This window comes from Anopheles moucheti, chromosome X (assembly GCF_943734755.1).
Source record: "Anopheles moucheti chromosome X, idAnoMoucSN_F20_07, whole genome shotgun sequence".
NCBI classification, from domain to species: Eukaryota; Metazoa; Arthropoda; class Insecta; order Diptera; family Culicidae; genus Anopheles; species Anopheles moucheti.
Genome location: NC_069142.1, coordinates 5,588,369 through 5,610,256, shown reverse-complemented (window position 1 = coordinate 5,610,256; position 21,888 = coordinate 5,588,369). Strand labels below are relative to the sequence as shown.

Sequence of the window (21,888 nt, the reverse complement as noted above, 5' to 3'; positions counted from 1 at the left end):
ACATTCACCCGAAATGGTGCATCAACCTACAGAGAGCAAATTTTTTGGGGGAAAACTTGAGAAACCTCCCACTCCCTTCCTTCTCCCGGCAAGCCGTGTGTTATTAACATACGGCGCATGCGTCTGGATGGAACACCGGCTTAAATATGAAGGATGAAACACATCAACCCGCACACTTACTCACCATCATACATACATCTATCGCTTCTACTTGACACCCACACACCGACCCGGTGGGTGGAAAAGCCGGTCTGGAATGTTACGGGTTGGAAAATGGTGGTGCACTTTAGCCTTGTGACAGAGCGAGATGAATGCACACCAGGAATTGACTTTGTCCGGGTGCCGCAGTCTTAATGCAAGGGTCTTTGAACCGAATGAGTGAACGAGACGCAAGGACGCCACGTTATATAAAACACAAAATGTAAGGCGTAATCAACGAAAAACAGCTCCCTGCGTGTGTGTCTGTGAAGCATCATCTACAACAACCAATAAATGAATGCAACTGCGTGCAAAAAAAAAAAATACAAATAATATAAAAATACCGAAAAAGGGCATTTTATTTCTTTCCAACACCCTCAAAATGAGGTGTGCAGAAAGAAAGACAAATTAAGAGAAACCCGGTGGACTAATTTTCCTACGCTAAAAATAAACCGCAATGGAAAATGAAGAATTTCCATACAAACGAGCCGTCTCCTGATTTCTGATACCAGGAGAGCATCCAAAACAAGAGATAACATTAGTTCCCCTGCAGCGTGCATACAGCTGTTCCGCTTTCGCATGTTATCATTCAGCATTATAGCAGATCAGATACGTGTTCAGTTCAGGTATTACAGGCTTGTGGAGATCTTTACGGAAACAGTCGGTATACTTTCGAACAACGTTGGAGCATTTGAAGAAAGAAGAAGTTGAAGGATTTTATTCGCCAACCGAACGTGATAGTGATGGCTCATAGTGTGATATTCACATCTTCTTACAAACAAAACAAATAAAATAGAGCATACATGTGACAACCCTTAATATGTTAGCAGCTATAGTCCCTTCATTGAAGAAGGTCTCTACAGTGATAAAATAACTGACTCTTTATATATAAAACGTATTATTGAATATAGCTCACGTAATAGTTTTGTATATGTGTATAGATAGAATTTATGTGTATTTGTATATATGTATATATTGTATCTAATATATACACACATAACTACTTATATTTATTTCTGTTTTTTTTTTGTATTAGTTTGTAATTTCTTTCTCTAACGCCTTTATCTTCGCATTTCGCTAGAAGATTGGGCAACAACTATCCATTCTATACCATATACAGGCAGAAAACAGGGTTGATTAAGAGTGTTTACAAAACCCCTTTTGCAATCCTTCACAACTAACCAACTAATTCATCTCACAAAACAGTTTATGTCCATTTTGTTTTCTTCGGTTTCCATCTTCGCTCACGCCCTCACAACACAAACGTTAACCATCCCGCGCACACACACAATAATAATTGCAAACAATTTCATCTAAGGCACATCGTTAATTGTCTATAAGGAAGTTTGCCGATTTTCATGCAGTATTTCCCATCACCACCCTTACCACCCAACAAAGTTACAGAGTGCCGACAAAAGGCACGCATTTTCCCAACCAATCGTAAACCGAGTACGGGGAAAAGGGAGTTTCGTTTCGTGTCCTCGCTTGCCGAGCCTTCGTTTTCCTCAACTGTTTTGGAGCATTCTATTTGTTTTTATCATTCTTTCTCCCTCTCTCTTGATTGTTTTGTTAGTGCTGCGTTCCTTTGGCCTGTTGCATTTATGTTTGTTTCCTTCTTTTGCTTCCAATGTTTTGCTCCCGATCATCTTTTTTTTATATTAGGCGGTATATTGAGATATGTTTAGCGCCGCAAGAGCGCAACAAGAGCAAAAAATTAGGGATTTCTACCTAAGCTATGTTTAAGAAATGGAAATAATAATCAATAACGCAAAAAATAAGATAAAAACAGGCTCAGAAGTAGACGAAATGTAAAAAAAAGGTATGAAAAAAGAAATACATTAACATCAGCCGGATACATTACTGGGTTTTTCATACCAGTTGAATGTTATTAGCATACATGATGGATTCGCAACTATCTCCCAACATACTAGGAGTATAAAGCGGAAGATAAAATTACTAATTTTTTCTTGTTACCAACAAACACGCACACACACACTCACAATGCAACAATAAACTTGGTTCATTCCAAGCCGAATAGAACAGCCAACTATAAAGCGGTGCAAAAGCACCAATACGACGCATGTCTGTACGTTTCACGCATTCAAAAACCAAAGTGGCGTTTACAACATAAAACTGGCTGAAATTGGGTACCCCTACAATATGGAAATATGAGGCAGAAGCAAGAATTAAGCTAACATTAAACAAACAAAAAAACATAAAATGGGAAAATAATGCGCGTGTGTGCGTGTGAGAGTTGGAGAGAGAGAGAGAAAAGGGAAGAAAAATGATCGCTTTTCTCTATATTGTAATTCTAACAAACAAACGTACACTATTGCTACGATTGATGACTTGTTTTGGCACATCAACCAAAAGCTACACTCCCTCCCGTCCCTTTCACGCGGGTAGTTTTTTTTTTAAAGAAAAAATAGAAATAGTAAAGTATTATCATAATCGGTTATAACAAGGTTGAAAATATTCTCGCTATTGCACGTTTGGATAATGACTGCTACTAATCTGCACTCGATCGCTAACAAATATTTACCCTAGAAAACTCCATATGTGCGTATGTGTGTATATGTATGAGTGTGTTTGTGTATGTATTAGGTTTTTCCTCTGCGCTGCTAGATTTTCTATCTAAATTTGTATAGTTAACGTTCATTTGTTTACAGCTTATGAACTCCTTTGCTGTGTTGATTTCTTCTCGAACCTCCTGTATCACTGTTCTGCCTTGGGTGGTGATATTCTTTGGGCAACACACACACACACACTCACATAAAACGTACACTTAAACAAAAATACGCTCCTCTACTTAATATCCTTCACTGTCTGCTAGTCTTCCCTAACTAGTTCTGCTTATTTAAAAAAGAGGCAGCATCACTACGCATAATATAGTAGTAGTTCATAGTAGTAGTATATGTATATAGGCTATATAATGACCTAATTGCTATTCCTGTGTACAGCTAGGTTAGAGGTTTGACATGCGTCTCTATGAACATTTCTATCTAACGTTTGCGGCGACGTTTAAAATTATTTTACCGTACTAAAACTAAACATGAAGATGGCGTCCCCTCGTACCGGTGAGGGAAAGGTGAAGGTGGTGGGCTTGTTTGGCGAGATTGAGGGGGGGGGGGGGAGAGGGGTGTGTGCAGGGTGAAACCTTTGGAAAGGAGCGTTAAAACATACAAAACCAAGCATATGCGTTTCTACTAAGGCAGCGATGCGTACAGTGTCGACAGGTTGTGTTAACGCTAACAAAATTATGCTAATACGGTTTGTGGGTGTATCTGTAAAGGATGGGGCTGAACAATCCCAACATCTAGGCAAAGAGTCTTCAAATGGGATTTTCCGCTGTTTCATTCAGTTGTTTTCTTGAATAATAAAAGGTGAGCAATAAGGCAAGTGCTCGTTTTTTGCCAACTAATTCATACAACACCCCCTTTTGTTTTCCTAATGCAGAAATTTGATATGAGGAAAAGATTGGAAAGGGAAAGAGAATGGAAAAGTAATATTGGTGGGGACAGTTTTAGATTGTTTTCCTTTTTTTTCCTAACGCGTTAAACTAAACGCGAAACAAAGAATAATAATATTAATATTTATAGTAAAAAAAGTACCTAACTCTGTTAAAAACGAAAACGAAAAAAAAAATATCTCAACTTAACGATTAAATGCATGCAGGACCTTTGGTCATTCTTTAAACTTGCTTTTTTGTCTGTTTGTTTTGCTTTTTTCCCTTGCCGCCTATCGCTGTTTTGTCTGCACGGACACACGTTATAATCCTATATATTATATATCTGTAAAAAAAAATCAGAATTCTTTAAACACTGTGCCCTACCGAAATGCGTGCCTTATAGCGTTTCTCTTTTATACGTTAAAAAAATGAAGGCACTTTTGACAACGTGACACACTGTACGTCGTGTGCGGTTATTTGTTTGGATACCTCACACCTCCACACCGTATGTGCGGTCAACGTCGCTGTAGGAGAAGGCATTTGGATCCGATTCCGGTTCCGTACCGGTGCCGATATCTGTAGTTGCCGGGGACGATCCGCACACGGTCGACGATTCGACCGTATCCGTCGGCATCAGCTCTGTATTGGTTGGCGTTCTGCTACCGCCACACTCTTCCCTATCCCGCTCCAAACCACCGCCCGCGGGTAGATCCATGATTGGATCTAGCTGGTGTGCGGAGGACGTCGCACCCGGTTGCGCGGTAGCCGTGCCAGGGAATATTTCCGACGGTAGCTCCGGTACGGATACACCGCGACGCGTAAAGAACGCCATCTTTTCTCTGTGGTGAATTAAAAAAAAAAACATATATTGGCATGTGCATCAGTTTGCGCTCGGCTGCAACGCCACACACTGGCACTCACTTGAACGAGATCGAATCGAGCTTGCCCTTGCCGACTTTCGTTTTGCGCAGCTTGTATATCTCCTTGGACGTCTTCATCAGCAGCTTCGCGAGCTGACGCTCCTCCGGCGTGACGGCATTTACCGTCTTTACCAGCCGAAGGAAGTCCTCATTCTCGAGGGCCCAGGCCGCCACCTTTACGTCGTTATTGTCTCGAGCCTGTTCGAGTCGGTGCTTCAGCTCTCGCAACCGCCCGATCTCGTCCGTCAGCGTTTCTAGCTTCGTTTGCTGCGCTTTCAGATCAAGCTCGAGATCAAGGCTGGTGCGTGGCACTGCCGGATGCATCTCTGCAAAAAGAGAAATCGAAAGGGATTTTGTAGTAAAAAATTAAAGAAACTCCTCGATCGTGGCAGTTACTTACTGTGATAAATCTTAGATACGCGATTGTGGTAGCGCAGCGACCGTCGTTCGACCGAACCACGCTTGAACGGGTGGGGCGTCACCTGATTGTTGAAGTGCATGGCCGAATCGGAATCGCTCCGGTTTAACCGGCAGATGTATCGGGCTTTGCTAGCTACGGCACTGTGCGGACGACGAAAAAGTGATCGAGATAGTGAGGTTAGGTTGTAACAAACTTTGGTTTAGCGTTACGTGAATCTGATTCTGAAGCAAATCGAACTAGTCTGTCTGTCTCTGAATTTTAACGAACATCTAATGATCGACGAATGTTAAAAAATTCTTTAAAGACATAAATTCCCAAATTAAACTAAGTAAAATCATTCGTCTTGTCTTTGGTGTGCTCTTTGAATTTTTACAAGATTATTGAATTATTTTTTTAAGGTGAATGTAACTCTTAACTCTTCTAAGGTTAACTCTTTACAGAAGACCCGTTTTACCTTGGTGAGAAAGTTTGCGATCGTTTCACCAAACGATCGTCCACGACCGAACCCTCCTCGATGGTGGAAGAGCGCGTTGGACCGTTCGGATCGGGGAACCGCCTGCGGCTCCGTTCCGGCAAAAAGGCACATTCGGTGTTGGTTTCTTTGTCCACCCGCTGCACGGGCGGTGCTTGTGGTACACCCACACCCTCATCTCCATCATCCCCACTGCCACCGTCACCGCTACATTGTCCCTCCTTCACGCTGTTCATGTACTCCTGTATCATCAGCTCGGTAGCTTCTGTCAGCGAGTCAAGAAAACAATTAGAGTTCGGTCTTTAAAAAAAAAAACGCTTACTACGCTTACTAACCCGCGGATGCACAACCCTCCTCCTCCTCCTCCTCCTCCTGCAGCTTCTGATGTTCCTCCCCTTCGTCCTCTTCCTCGACGGAGTGGACTAGCCTTTGCAGTTGTTTATTTCGCCGACGGCACACCAACCCCATCGTCGGTAGACCGGCTTGCCGCTCCTCATCCCCTTCATCCTTATACACCTCCTCATCGTCCTCCTCCTCTTCATCTTCGTCATCATCCTCTTCCTCCTCCTCCTCATCGTCTTCATCATCATCGTCGTTCGAGAGTTCGTCATACACCATCTCCAGCACAGCCTGCAGCTCATCCTGTCCCTGGTTCCGCGTCAGTGTGGATGTTTGAGACGAGATGATGGTCGACTCGTCTGACGATTCTTCCCGTGCGCCACCAGCACAACCCTCCAGCAGCTCCGACTCGTTCATCGACTTCCGGCTAACGATGTTGTACCAGCGGCTGGTGGTCGCGTCGGCCGGATTAAACTCCGCCAGGCTGATCTGTGTGCTGCCGATCCAATCCTCCCGCTGACCGAGCAGCACCATCACCTTCACGTGCAGTGATTTTGCGTACACCTTGTCGAGGGGCAGCTGTACCACCAGCATCGTTTTGAACAGTGGTCGAACCCAATCCGTCACCGTGCCGGTACGCACGAACCCGGGTCCACCGCCACCGGATCCGGACGGTAGCAGCATGGCGCGGATGAATATCTGACAACCGGCAGGTGGACCAAGCGCACCCAAATTGCTACCACGCTCGATCGTGATGCACAGCGCGGTATCGGCGGTTGCATAGCGCAGTCCAATCTGCACCTGGGCGCATTCCTTCGTCTGCAGGGCGGGTGGAGCACGGGACGCTTCGAACACGCCCGAATCACCCGCCACCGATTCGTCGCTCACCGTCGTCGAAACGGACCGCGTGTTGGAGGTGGATGACGAGCGGCTGAGCAGGGCGGCTGGTTCCAGGTAGGTTGGCTTCTCATAGATCGGTGACAGCGGCCCACCAGCGATACCCAGCTGACGGATTTTCAGCTCCTGCAGTTGCTCCTCTAGCCGCTGCCGGTCGAGATTATAATCGGATGCGGAGGAGACGGTATTGGATGCCACTGTGCTTGTGGTAGCCGTCGCAACGGCGTAGCTGGGCACAGCGCCCGATGCGGACGGTGCCCCGTAGCTAGGCACAACGGTGGAAACACCAGCACCGACCAGTTTGGCAGAGGTGATGGCAGCGTGAACAGCAGATGACGATGGATTGCCCGACGACAGTGCGGCCGCTGCCACAGCAGCTGCCGCCACCCAGTCAAGCTTCATCGGTGACGCAGGTGGCGTTTCGGTGGAGAGACTGCTGCGCGGCGATAGCGACGAAACTTCCGAGCTCGGATGGAACAACCGTTGGACGCGCCGGTTCATGTCGACCATATCGATTTGTGGCTCGGCCGACAGCGGATCACCGTAGATATCGGTGAAGCTGAGCCCGCTCAGCGAACCCTTGCTGGATGCGGTCGATAACGATCCCAGGCTGGAACTGCTGCTTATCGACAGCGTGCTCGCCGACAGCGATTTCAACTGATGCTCGAGATGCGTAAACTCCTTGAGCGCTTCCAGTAGCTGCTGCAGCAGCGCCTGCTTTTCCTCGTGCAGTTTCAACCGGTTTGCGATGCACTGGTTCGATTCCTCGTACGCCATGTTCAGGTCCGCCTCCAGCTGCCGGCAAACGCTCTGAATTCTACGCATCTCCGTCGGCGAACGGGATTTCGGCGTAATGCTGCGGTACTCTAGCAACAGTTGCTTCTTCTCCTGGAACAGCAGCAACCGGTCCTGGTCGGATTCCAGCTCACCGGGCCGTATCTTTTCCTCCAGCGCTGCCAGCTGCTCCTGGATCTCCTTCACGCGCCGGCGCCACTCGTCGTACCGTTGTCGCATCTTTGCCATCTCACGTGCCCCCATCGGGAAGTGTTCGGAGGACAGGTCGGTCTGGGACGCGGCACAGATGCGATCCTGGGCCAGGTTGAAGGTGGACGCGTCCGGGCTTTCCTGGCGCAACTGTAACCGCGTCAGATCGTCCTTCACCTGCGCTAAACTCTTCATCAGTTCCTTCTTCTCCCGTTCACCAGTAATGAGCGACTTCTGTATCTTTTTCACCTCCTCCATAATGGCTTGCGCTTCACTAATATTGTAGCAACCGTTCACGTGTGCATTGAGCTTTTGTTCCACGCTAAAAGAAAATAAAAATGAACCAAAAAGAAAGTTAGAAAGCTTCAAAGAATCAAAAATCCTCAAAGGGTCACCAATTCTCAAAGATTCATGAATCTTCTTACATCCTCAAGATGAATCTTTGAGGAACCATGCATCTTTTTGGAGTCGAATCCTGATTGACTAAAGATGCATATGAATGGCGCTTCTCAACAGATTCAGTGAGCCATTCCTGTCACTTACCTGGCCAAGGTGTCCACGCCCTTCTGCGTGCTGTGCATCTCCTTCTGTATGCGAGACAGTTCCTTCTTCAGCCGGAATACACGCTCCTTCGCGATGGCCAGATCCGCCCGCAGCAGCTCCGGATCAAACTTGGTGCTGCAGGAACTCGTCGATGAGCACACTGCGGGAATGGTAGAATAAAGCGTTCCGATCAGTACAAACCAAGGAACAACCCTGGGCGAATGCAGCAGAACAATACTCACGACTAGTGCGGCTTGCGGCGAGCGCATTCAGATGGTTGTACTCTTCCTGCGCGAGATGGAGCCGTTGCGTCTTCACGCTCAGTATCTCCTTCTTGGCCTCCAGCGTGTCCTGTGCGGAGCACAGATACTCCCGCAGCATCTCGTCCTGCTTGCTCTTCCATTGCAGCCGTGGATCCTCGAGCTGGGTCGTCTGCGTGTTGTGGTTGATGTAGTACGTACCGATCTGTGGATCATAGCTTTCCTCCCACCCGAATGGCAGCTCGTTCCCGATACAGTCGGCGAACGTTTCCGGTTTCGTATGTCTGCGGATGACAACAACACATAAAAAGAGCAGTTTTAGTAACTGAACCTCCGGCAAGTATATGATAGGGGCAAGATACACAATATGGACACTGCTGCTTGCAAGTCATTAAAATTACGATTTATTTTGCTTTATGTTTAACCGTCCCACCCACTATTACTGGCACTATTACGCGCCAGTACGAAACCGTGTGTGGCTGTGGCGACCTACATCAGCTGGCACTGCGCCCGATCCGAGCGATGATGAAGCTGGGAAATTTTCATGATTCAACCGCGGGCGTGAGGAAAATCGTCAATAAAAGCACGCGAACGCAAGCCGTTTTATTTTTATCCAAACATTCACTGTGAAGGTCGGTGTTTTATTCTGCCGCCAATGTGACCGCTGGTGGAAGGTTTTGCCGTTGGAAGCGTTACTGCTGTGGTTAGTCATAGCAAATTCTATAGCGCACAGGATGGAAATGCATCCCACGAGGAAAGGGAATGTTTGCCATCCAGCAGTAAGTATAATTTAATAGCACGCTAATAAACATGAGCAAGATACTGTCGGATGTTAGTTTTGAATTGCGGCTATTCGAAAACCTAAGGAAACGGTTGGGAATCCGCATCATATCCGCACAACTCAAGAATTCCCTGAAAGCAACAAGTACCTCACCCTCCTGGACGAATAGATTGCCGATGATCCTACTATCGATACGCGTGTCGTATAAACAAGACCTGAAAGCTACTCCTCCAGAACTACTAAACCTCCAGAGATCTAAAGATCCAGAGATCCAAGGAGAAGACAGGATAGAGAAGGAGACTAGAAGCATCTTATGAAGGACCTCAGTAATAAGGCGTCTGCGGAAATCTTTCGTGGTGTCGTTACCGAAACAACACGTTGACACAAAGTAATATCTTCAGGTCCTTCAATATCAGGACGACAGGTAAAGCAGTTCCAGGGTGTAGTTCTTCAACCTTGTCCAATAAACGGAAGATGTAACCGTCCATTTGTTCCATCTTATTAGGTTACCGGGACGATGCAATTCCACGAATCTCAGCTCCGTAGACAGTTTGCCAACTTGATGAGCCAACTTGGACAATAGCGGTTGGCTTCCTGGAACAGCCCCGCTCCGGGTGTATCGCTCAATCAAACACAATGTATTTCCTTCGGAACGCCAATAATGTCGCGTGTCCTTCGCTTCGTTTCAAATTGCTCTCCACCATGACCACCGAAAGAGCAACATTGCCAATCAATACGATAAAAAAACAGTGAAAGTAGAACGGGTGACAGGACGGGTGAATGAGAGTTGGATCTTCGGGTCGTCAATTACGGAGACCGCTCCAACTCCGCACACCCAGTTAAACTTTGACACTCTCCCTACACCCTCTCGGCACAACGCTACTCCTCTCCTGCGCTGGTGACAGCACACGGTTTCCACGCAGGCACACAACAGGTTGCCTTCCGATGGGTCCCGGCGTGCGGTCGGGTTTAAATATAGCGAAGCACCGCTCTCGGCCCAATTGCATAACGCACAAACGCAGAAGCGGTCCACCGTGCGGTGTTGTGAGCCATGCCATATTTTTAGCAAATGACACATCGAACAACAACAAACCACACACACTAATATGCACGGTTCTGGTGGAGATTAATGCGTTCGAAATGTTATGCGTTGAGGAGTATTTTTTTATATCACTCAGAATCACAACGCACGGTGGGAATAGTCAATAGCAATGTCAACATTATTTTAATGACTCCATTTTTTTTTGTTACCTTTGTCCCATTTTGTACGTGCACCACCGTTGCGCATCGTTGCGCACACTGGACAAACGTTTGGTGTGGTGATGCAGAGCGGTGCGCCCTACATCTGGTGCGACTTGCTCCTTATCGGAAGGTAATTGAGATGAACGATAGCATAAGCAACAACTACAAAAAAAAACGGTCGCGCAAAAATTCCTTTCGATACACTTCGCGCCTCCTTGCACAAACACACAAACAAGCAAACAATTCTATTCGAGCGAGCAGTGCAAACACATCGGGGCTTATGGTTTGTGTGCTTGATTTGTTGTTTTGTGTTTGCTTTCTTTGGCTGCTCGTCGGTAATTGGACGCGAAGGTCACTGAGTACTAACCAGCTCGAATGCGCTTGCTGGACATGGTGGGGAGTGGGATCTGGGAGTTGTTAGGCATAGCGGTTAGAATACGCAACAATATTCACTGCTGTTGGGGGCATCTGATTCAGATTCATGAGTCTGAATGAATCTTTGAACTGAATTAATGAATCTGAATCTCTATTTCGAAGATTCACTACGACTCATCATTAAAGATTCATATGAATCTTCTTCTTTCATATGATTCTTCTCGAAAGATTCATATGAATGACTCTTTTCAGAAGATTCACCTAAATGACTTTTCTTAAAAGATTTACTAAGGACAACGATAAAGACGAAGAATCCACGCCATCATTCCATCTCCAATTTGGGCCTATCACAGATCCGGACCGTCCATGTGGATGACCTAAAAGGACTTCACGGGCTAGATTGTCCGATGTCATTCTCATTACATGACCCCAGCCCACCGGAGCCTAACGAGTCTAATCCACTGTACGACAGAGAGCTCGTAATTGTAACAACTCCTCCTACCACGCACAAATGGGACCAAAAATCCTTCCGAATATGCTCCTTAGTCAGTTTTGGACAGAGACTATGTCACAGAAGCATATGTGAGTACTGCAATTATAAGAGTTCCATATAGTCCCAACTTCGTTCGTCTCGACAGGTGTTTTGCGCAGACTGTAGCGTGTCGCAACCCCAATGCTGCTGTCGGTGCTGTACTTTGACCCGAGGTAGGTGAAATTAGGGACAACTTTGAAAGTGTGATCTTCTGTCTGTACGTCACCTCCATGTAACTTGGGATTTTTTATGAGGGTCGCTGGTAGTGTCACCACCAACTTGGGTTTTGGTTCGTTAATCTTCGAACCAATAATGTCTACGTGCTCTCTGAAGTTTCTACTTGCAGATCACACCCTCGCTAGGTGCTAGGTTGAGGAGTAGACAAGTCCTTGTACATGTCAGGTGAGTTTGGCCGGAATTCCAAAAGAGCTCATTGCCCGCCCTGAAGTCGATGAATAGATGAAAGATCCAAGAACTGCCGTATGGTGAAGATCTGATCAATGGTAGATTACCCGTCTCGGAATCCCTTCTGATAGTCTTCAAGCTTCTTTTTGACGAATGGCACAAGACGAACTGCTAATAAGGGAGAATATCTCGTAGGTACAACTCAACACCGTAATGTCCTAAACTAAGAATAAAAAGACCTAACATCTTAAATTGTTGGAGATTCATGCAACTTCCTAACACAGATTCAGAGTAAGATACTTGAAGCAAGTAAGTCACATAGCTTTAGGTCTTCAGAAACAAATGTCAGACACTAGCAGCTTGACATCTAGTTAGCGCTTGAAATATATCTCTTAAAGGTGCACGACTCTCCTGCCGCAAGGGAGTGAGACACTGTAGAATGGTGTGACTGACGTCTATTGTCGTTTTGCCATACCAGTTCTAGTCAATTTAACTCAATTGATGCCTGATTAATATGTGTTTCGCTGCAATCGAACGTGTGTTTTTTGCACATTCCATTGCAATAAAAAAAACTCCCGTCACAACTTTTATGAGCTCACCGTGAACAATTCCTGGCGTATTACGGAGGGTTGCAATTATCCTGCAAGAAGTTAGATAACGTTGTTCACGTTCGGGAATGTCATTCCGCCAATTACCGAGAGATGGCAACACTGGCCGCTGGCGTGGAGTTGCCAGTGTTTTGATCACCTGTACATATCAGCAGAGTTCGGTTATATTGCCCACTATTCTCCAATTTACGGCACAATAGGAAAAAGCCGAAGGACGAATCTTTACGACTTGCCAACATATGCCAGTGTTGTGTGTCGTTTCGTCCTCGATTGCCAGTCATCTTTCGCCAGTTACTTTAGTGCTTGGTTTGCAAAAACAAAAAAAAAAACAAAACCCCCCCCCCCCCCCCTCCGGCAGTGCGAAAGAGACCGAAAACGCCCTCCGGTAGGTGGGGGATGCTGCAGGAATGAACTCGAAAAGGTTGAGGAACACTTGCTTTAATTAACGCGTTAGCAAGCAAATAACGGAAAGTTGTTTCCACCACCTCCCCCCCCCCCCCCCCCCCCCCCCCCCCCCCCCCCCCAGAATACCGCACCTGTGATCCCTCTTTCTCACTCTTGCCGCTCCCGTTCTTTCGATGGGTGGTTTTTATTACTCCCGCCCGGTCCGATTTTTAAGCATTGCCGGACCGGGACCCGGACGGACGGAACACATTCGGAACATTCGGAACCGGCGGTGCTGATGTGCTGCATATTGGTGCAGTTGAATGCAAATCGTAAAATTATGCCTGTTTTACGACCCGGCGTTAACTACCCAAACAGGAGTGTTAATTGCTGCTGCTTTTCACTGCTCGTGAGTCCACCGCGATCAGAGTTTACACAGCCGTTTCCAAGAAGAACAAAAAAATGGACAAGAAATATCTCGGTACGGTTCCGAAAATAACAGCGCTTTCTGGCGTCTTTTCGGTGTTCCAACATCTACCGCGACCACCGCCGCACACGATTGCACATCCGATCGTTGCTTGCTGGTTGCATTGGGCCACCGGATTTGTGTGGCATGGTGTGGGGTGGGAATATGGGGATTAGAAAGCTAGATCGTTTCGTTTGGCGAGCCGCTACCAGTGGTTTCAACTGCGCTAGTCGTAACTCATACGGTACACAATAAAATTAGTGACCATCGGAATTATTTTTAAACAACCATAAATGTATGACACAAAATTGAAAACAGATGCTAACACTGTGGCCAGTTTGCTGGCCTGCAGTGAATAAATCTTAACGCCACTACATCACAGCAGCGAGTGAACTTGCTGAAGGGTGGACATCCTAGATGCCACATGGTGCAAGCTACAAGAAAAATCCAAATTTTTCCTCATTGTCCGTTTGATGACCTGTCATCGTACGTAGAATTTTGTTTAAAAAAAAAGTTGAAGAATAAATATCTGACAATATTCCCTCTTTCATCGGTAATAGTTCTGAATTCCTTCGACAGCTTCAATGCGGTTTGTTACACAATATCGCTACAGCCAACCGGCTAGGCTCTGAGAAGGCAACCAAAAACCGCGTCACGTCCAATAGCTGAAAAACCATCCCCACGAAACAAAACAACAACAACAAACAAACAAAACCCAAGAAGGTTTCATCGTGCGGACGATGAACCCTCCATCGTTGCGATGGATGGGCGATGGACAAAACGGAAATGGTTCGCAAGGGCAGGAGGGGGGGGGGGGGGGGGGGGTGGGGGGGGTTCGAGGTGTAAAAGCGGAGGTGAGAGATTCTCTATTCACATTCCCATTCTATCATCTCCGCACACCTTTCTAAACCCCCTTGCACCTTCCCCCCCCCCCCCACCCCCCCCCCCTTCCCCCGGTCAACCTGTTTGCTGACACAGGGTCCACAGCCGGAAGGAAACGGTGGTTGGGTGGAGGAAAGGAAGAGTGGGGGGTGCAAGGTGTGACGAGTGTCATGTGGTGGAAAAGGGAAATGGACACAAATCGGCGTTCCACCCCCCCTCCCCCCCCCCCCCCCCATCAACCACCCGCCGGGGCAAGAACTATTCCAAACAAACGGGTCAATAACTGGAAAAGAATGCATCTAACAACCACCCCTCCCACCCCCCCCCCACCCCCTTTCCTCTTTAGTCGACCTTCTGCTTCCTCTGCACACCACCCTCCCTTCCCCCCCCCCCACTTCTTTCCTTTCTTGTCCAAGGTTCGTGTAACAGTGGTGCCGGCAGTCATTGCTCTGCCAGAGTGTCACTAGAGAAGGAAACGAAGGGGGAAGGTTATGTTAGAGGAACGGGGGAAGGGGTAGATGCAATGCCCCACATGCAATGTTTTGTCTTGCTTCGCCTTCTGCACGACGGCTACCCATCCCCCACTAGAACACGCGTTTGTAGCAGAGAACCTGTCAGGTGAAAATGCACCAACACTTGGAAACGTTGGAAACAACTAATTGATGCTCGACTTACGCACTTGATCCGTTCCCTAGCGCAAAGCATCACACACACACATACACACACTAACGCGTGCATCTCCAATTGCCTGGTGTACCCTAGTTGTACAAACGGCCAGAAAACCAGATGCATTCAGTGCAGTTACCCTAAATCCTTCCCATTGCCACCCCCCTCTCCCCCCCCTTCTCCCACCACTTCATCATCCCCTTTGCAAACAACCAGTTTTCTCACGCGCACGTCCGCACATAGAAGAACGCTGGAAACATAAAACTAAAAGTAAATAAACAGCGCATCTAGAAGTGCAACGAAAACAAATGATGGAGCCCAATATCAATAGGGTTGGGGAGAGGGGTGTAAAATTGAAGTTGAAGGGGACGAAAGAAAGGTTTCTTCACTCTTCCCACCAACCCTCCCTTCTACACTACCCCCAAAAACCTCCCCCCATTACGATTGAAGAACAAAAGACAAAACAACATGTCTGGAAGGGAGGAACGAAACCCAGAACAGTGCTGTGGAAATAACCCCCTGTGAATGAAAGAGAGTTTGCGAGGAAGAAAGGAGAATAGGGCGAAAAGCGAGACAGGGGTAGCAGCAACAAAAAAAAAAAGGAAGGAAGAAAAAGCAAAAAAAAGGAAAGAACCTGATTAAGAGGAAATTAAATTACACCATTCGAGCAGGAAAACGAAGAATAAAAGAAGAAGAAAGAGAGAAGGAAAAAAGAAGAAAAAGAAGAAGGTATAAAAATAGAAAGATAAAACAGAACAAAACGGTGCACTGTGGTGAAGGATAGTAACGAAAAAAACAAACACACACACACACACGCGCGCGCGAGAAAGAAGAAAATGAATAGAAAAGCAAAGAAGCTAATAGAAGTAGAAAACGTTAACCTCTCTTTTCATCTTTGGGTGTTTCTGTATGCGTGCGGCTTTCATATCGTGTTTCTGCTTTTCTCGGCCTTGGTACAATCGGGAGTCCTTCACAACACTTATGCTTCCTCTGCACCATACTCCTTCAACCCTTCTGCACTTCTGCTGTTTCGTTCATTTCCATCGCTATACAACCGTTGTCAGAATGAAATCTTTAACGATTTAAACTATCTCTCTCTCTCTCTATTTCTTCCTCTTTCTCTCTCTCTCTCTCTCTCTCTCTCTCTCTCTCTCTGATTCGCATACCCTGTATCTACATCAATTTCCGTTGCAATTCCTCAACATCACAACTTGTTCACTCAATTGCAGGGTTCGCTAATATGCTTCGATACAGCGCCCCTCGTCCATGAAGAATCGCACAAGTGAATCTGATGATTATGATCAACAGTACCGAACAACAAGAAAAGGAACTTTTCCGCGGTATGGGCTCTGAAGTTTTATGGACCTTTTGAGAGAGCCGATTCTTGATTGGAATGAAACCTAGCTATAGATTCAAATGAATGATACTTCTCAAAAGTTTTCTTAAAAAGCCAGGTGGTGACATATGTATATCAACAGGTTACAGAGTGAAGACAGAAATGAGCAGGTTATTTTTTAAACTTGTGTTTCCGAGAAAGACTTACTTATTTAATGTATGAAGTGAATTATTTTTTTTTATTATTATTTTATTTTTTTGAATTATTTTAACTGGTTAGTTATTTTTATGGCATAGTTATCTGCTATCTACCTCAATTAAGATCCAAATTACGTGTAATGTATAGCCCCGGCACGATTTTGGATACCGTGCTCTGCCCCCTGTTGATGAAACCCTGCAATGTGTCTTTCCTGAAGGTTCGGTGCTTACGTTTTAACGACCGACCTTTAACGCTGCACACAACTTCGCAAGATGCAGCTGGGAAACTGGGATGCAACGTGCCTCTTTTTTCATTAGTTTTTGGCGTAAAATGCATCTTTGCAGCTGCAACACACGCTGTCTTTCAGATGGGGATAGGCAAAGAGCAAGCAACAAGAACCGCTGATGCCAATGAACTTTCGTGCTTCGAGTCTCCTGCCGACCCCTCCATCCCCCATTTGTACCGATTCTTTCCGATTCTGATCACCACGGTCAATGCCACATCCACTTACTTTCCCTTCCGGCGCTTCCTCAACGGAGGCCAACGTGACGTCCACCATTCCACCCGCCGAACACTTGATCCTCCACCGTGCTGAAACCCCTTTTTTTGTTGTTGTTATTTGCCCCTCATCGCATCAAAGTTAAAAGATGGTCACCATGGGCGTACTTCGTACTTAACAGTGCAGAAAAAAAACAGGGAACAGATGGATGGATTCATCCTACCGCTCGCACCAAAGCTACCGCGGTGGCATCCTCTACACCCCATCGAAACAACTGATCCTACCGGTTATTGCAGTGCTTTTGTGCACTTTTCTTTTATGCACCGTCTCGCAAAAAACGGAAATCGGGAAGAGATTCATTCATTATCACCAACCGCTCCCTTCCCATTATTTCGTTTGACACACTTCTTGCCTGTTGCCGAGCATTCTTAGCGAACCCTGGAACGGTTTTTCTCTCTCCCTTCATCTCTGCTTATTCTTCTACTGTTCTACTGCATCATCAACATAGGGGAATAAGCAAAGGGTAGTGCAAGTAAATGAAGGTGAAGAAGGATGAACCTGAAGGCTGTGTGACAGGTGCGAATAAGCCTATGCCGTTTACCCTTCCTTCTCTTCTTTTTCTCTCTGTCTCTCTCTCTCTTACTCAACCCAAATATGCACAGGTTTAGGGTAGGTCAGGGTTTTTACACGTGTAAAGGGTATAAAGGATTGCAAAGCGTTGCTCGAGGATAAGACTCCGACGTTTCCTTTCTCAGCCCAACTCTTCCTCTTACACCCGGTTTTAATTTTCCCAAAATGAAGGCCTCTGTTTCGATCTGTTCTGTGTGGCTTCAAAATTTTAAACAACCAGAGCGAGATGTAAAATTCTCTTCTCTCCCCCTTCTGGGACTCCTTCACTCCTTCATCTTTTCCCTATTCACACAGATATAAAATGACACACAGCCGGGTTTGATAACGGCGAGGTTTGCTCACCGCGAAAAACGCAATACCGCTTAACGCCTTATCAATCACATCGTTCTTCTCTCTTGCTCTCGCAATATCACGCACACATATATACCTGAAAGTTTACGGTTTTTTACCTGGGAATAGCTAATAAATTATATAAATCTAACGTAAACCTAACTCAGGTTATGACACACGCCACCATGCAGCTCTCGTATGATTGTTTATGATCCCTAGGTGCATGATTGTCGAGTCCACACTGCCACCTTGCTTACATTTCCGTGATAATAAAGTACGAAACCCCCCCTCACTTGGAATGCAGATACCTGCTGTGGGCGCCATTTTGAGTACAGATTTAAATGAAATCTGCTAGTGGTGAGAATGGCTCCGAATGATTATCATGAAGGTTGCTCAATTTCCAAATATTGATGTTATCGCTAAATGATACATAACTCTCCAAGAATTTATCAATGACTAGAGATTCTTCAGTATCTTAACGTTCATGATTGTCATAGACGTGTTCAATTTCTACTTTTATAAGCCAAATCAAAGACGCTGACTCTCTACTACAATGGTACAACCCGTTTCTAGTTGTGCATCTCCAAAGATGCATACAAATCGTGAGGATTCGTGACGTCCAAAACATTCAAGGAGTTCGCAACAGCGTTGAATGTTGTTATTGTTGAACCCAACTGAGCATGACTCTTAATTTCAAACCTTCTGTTTGATACATCTTCGAAGATTCGTGTTTCTCAAATGGAAATAGAATATCTGAAGATTCGTGAATATGACATCGTTCAAGGATTCGCGAAGGTAATGAATTGCTAATGTTGCCCAAAGATGCAAAACCCTCTGAGAATTCGTGAACACACTTGGAATTCCTCAAGACGTCAGTGAATGACTATTCTCAAACTTCCATTCGAGCTCTGGGAGCAGGAACTCTGCGAGTCCAGAACACCAGACGTTAAATTGTGCTAGAATTTTGCGACAAACATGTGATTTTTCCAGACATTCCGAAGAATAACGCCGACAAACAGTGGGGTTTTGAGTACTGAGCGCTGAGATGACGCTTGATGAAGAAGTTATAGCAGGAATGAGTAACGGGAGAGGAGATATTTGTTATTTATATAAACTGATAATAGGATCGCGCGCACACACACACACACATAAACGCAATCTTCGCAACTTACTCACCCATTCCTGTGGGTGGTTGACGCTGCTAGATGGAACGGAAGCGTATAAGAGGGTTGTGGAAGCGGGCGGGGTGTGTGGGCTGATAAGAATGGAATGTGTTGATTGTTTACTCAGAGGTTTGCAGCCGCACACACATGTGCGGAGCGTTGGTGCTGCCGGTGAGGGACCGGGAAGGACCAGAGCTGCTAACTCTTTGCAATGTTCCTCTATCGCATCTCACCCTGGTTTTACTCCAAAAGGGTACATACAAGCGCAGAAACGTATGTATAGAATGCGCCATCGTACACCGCACCGCCGCCATCTGAATCGACGTCAATCTTCCTCTTCCTGCCGATGGTCCACTAGTGGCCAAGCGTTCCACGATACTGCAGCATTGACCATCACCAGACCGCATGTACTAGACCGTTGCGTAGATGCCAAAGATGTGTCACTAACATATCGGGTATCAAGTGGAGACAGAGGCAATGAAATAAAGTAAGCCCACCCCTTCTCTCTCTCTCTCACACACACACACACATTCCACCTTGGTTTCTATACAATCTGCACAAAACCGCACAGTTTTGGATTTATTGCCGTATTTGCAATTCTTCCATTTGCGTTAAGATGTGGCAAAAGGCGAAACAGGACTAGTGTGGGCTAAAGGGATGGAGAGGAACGAGTGGAAAACAGCGGCCCCATTCTATAGAGGCGTTTGCTTTCATTTTGTGCTGACCTTTACACGAACGCCGAATTCCAACATGGTGCTGTCTTTGATCACTGGGATATATAAACACTGGGCAGAAGGTGGAATAAAGACGCGGAAGGCAGCGGCGAACGACGACCATACGACATACGGCTCCAGCCTAATGCAAATATGCAAATTAAGCATGCCATGTGTTTACCTTAGCTTCGCTTCATTTGTCTTCTTCTTTCTTTTTTTCTTCGCCATTTTCTCCTCCGTTTATGACTGTGGCCTGAATTCTTTGCCTGTGTTTATTCTACGACGATATCGTTTCACTCCCCATTGTTGTACGCCATACACAACATTCCTGCCTGCCGTGATGCTCCAAGATCACACTAATAAAAGCTTACATTTTTCTCCTATTCTGGTCGCTAACGGCACCGATGGCGAACGTTGTTTGCATAAATTCCACCACCGGATGGATAGGTTGACAGAGCTTCGAACGCTTGAAGGATATGTTTCGGACTAACAGAAGCGTACACGCGGAAGTGGCACAGTACGCCATTTTGTGGTAGCCTTCCGAAACTGAGCTCTTCATTGTCTTCTTTATCGGCACAACAGCCTCAAAAGGTCTAGATCTGCCATTTGTGGCTTTTTAAGCATGGAGATTTCTGCGTCCAGATGAGATTTTGGACCGGTCCTGTCGAGTGAAGACGTCATAAACCTGTGCTCTTGCTAAAGATGAAATTGACGAACGAACGAGATGGTATAGTATTGTTCGCTCACTAGCTGCGATTGTCAGGATGACATAGATTATACTAGAATACATTATGGATTAAGAAACTTCAGAATCTTTGATCTTTAATTCTCAAAGCCGATGAATTCTGTTCCTGTCCGACCCTAAAAGAAACTGAGAAATCTGAGAACTGTTGAGGTATTGAAGTTCACTGAGCTTCTCCAGCATTGAAGATCCTCTGGGTGCATCTCCAGCGGCACTATTCCTGTGTGACATCTGCCTCAATTTCGCATACACCATCACGCAGGCTCTTAAAAATTAATCAAAAATCCTTGAGGTATACTGTGGGATGCATCATAAATCTGAGCACCGTTCTGGTATTGAAGTATACTGTGCGTCACAAGCATATCAGCTTGTCTAGATGGATCTCGAGCAGCACAATTACTAGATGGTATCTTCAAAAATGAAATAACTATTCTAAAATTCACCGACCTTAATATCCATTCGAAAATCTTCAAGACATTCTAATGTATCTCTCACAAATCTCAGGACTACTAAGGTATACAAATATACTTTGCGTCTTAAGCATATTGGATTCTCTAGAAGTAGTTCTCTAGAAGTATTCCAAGTCGCAAAACTACTAAATATAATCTTCCAATTTGAAATAAATCAGAGAACTTCAGAGAATTTGGTTTGGACAACAGTTACTTACTTGTCACGCGGATCGATCCACGTCGTCTTCTTGTTAATGTGATCGATAAAATAAACCTTGCCATCGTAGTCGGTATTAATTTCCCAGCCGAGTGGTAGATCTGCGTTGCTGGAGCTTTTTGGCATAATTTAGCACTTTCGTTCGTGTGCGTGCACACGTGGGTGCGCGCGCACGTCCTGTGTCCTTTTTGTTTGTTTTAATCTTTTTAAACACTCAAAGACACCACTAGTTCAAGGGAGGAGGGTTGATTGATCTGATGACGCGGCGGACGGCAGGTGTCCACAGGGTTTGGGGTGACTGCTGTTGTTCTTCTTGAGCCACCCGAATACCTCCTCTATATCCTACTCCTTTATCAAGCGGGAATTCTCGTACTCACAGCGTGAGAGGTACCTGTTTTCGCCCTCCTCTACTTCCCATACGCACACACACACACACACTTATTGGTCACGCTTTTCTTCCTTCTCACATACACTGCCGCACCTTTGCCGTGTTGGCCGCACTACAATCGAGATCGTCGAAAGGACGACGACACAGCTGCATTGGCAAACTCACACTTACACGCCTCCACTAGCTCGCACCAGCACGCACTCACGCCGTATCACAGTGCTGGTCATCGGCTATGGGTGGATGGGGCACTGGATGCGGATAGTGGCCGCTGTTCGGGAACGCTCGCTAGCAGACAACCACACTGTCGACGGCGGTGACGTTGCTGCCATAATAGTGTAAAAGTGCGGCAGGTGCTTGCGGAGTGCGTATGTGCGTGCCTCAACGGCACTATCGGCCGGGG

At 46.0% G+C, this 21,888-nt stretch overlaps 1 protein-coding gene across 1 annotated transcript; it reads right to left on the bottom strand.

Annotated features, from left to right (window-relative positions):
• Nucleotides 1–1,004: 1,004 nt before the first annotated feature.
• LOC128306831 (protein kibra) lies at nucleotides 1,005–21,226 on the bottom strand. Its single transcript, XM_053044453.1, has 8 exons — nucleotides 21,102–21,226; nucleotides 8,465–8,766; nucleotides 8,223–8,382; nucleotides 5,795–8,001; nucleotides 5,442–5,724; nucleotides 4,967–5,127; nucleotides 4,568–4,892; nucleotides 1,005–4,485 (listed from the first exon to the last, which is right to left on the bottom strand). Exons 1-8 carry the CDS (start codon nucleotides 21,224–21,226, stop codon nucleotides 4,137–4,139), a joined length of 3,912 nt encoding a protein of 1,303 aa, XP_052900413.1. The 3' UTR covers nucleotides 1,005–4,136.
• Between the last annotated feature and the right edge of the window lie 662 nt (nucleotides 21,227–21,888).

Bases quoted from the DNA above. Each gene is read 5' to 3' on its own strand.
- LOC128306831 (XM_053044453.1), bottom strand. From the start codon at position 21,226: ATGCCAAAAAGCTCCAGCAACGCAGATCTACCACTCGGCTGGGAAATT. The intron at 8,383-8,464 runs GTGAGTATTGTT...CCATTCCCGCAG, and splicing joins CGCCGCAAGCCGCACTAGTC to TGTGCTCATCGACGAGTTCC. The intron at 8,002-8,222 runs GTAAGTGACAGG...ATTTTCTTTTAG, and splicing joins GGCGTGGACACCTTGGCCAG to CGTGGAACAAAAGCTCAATG.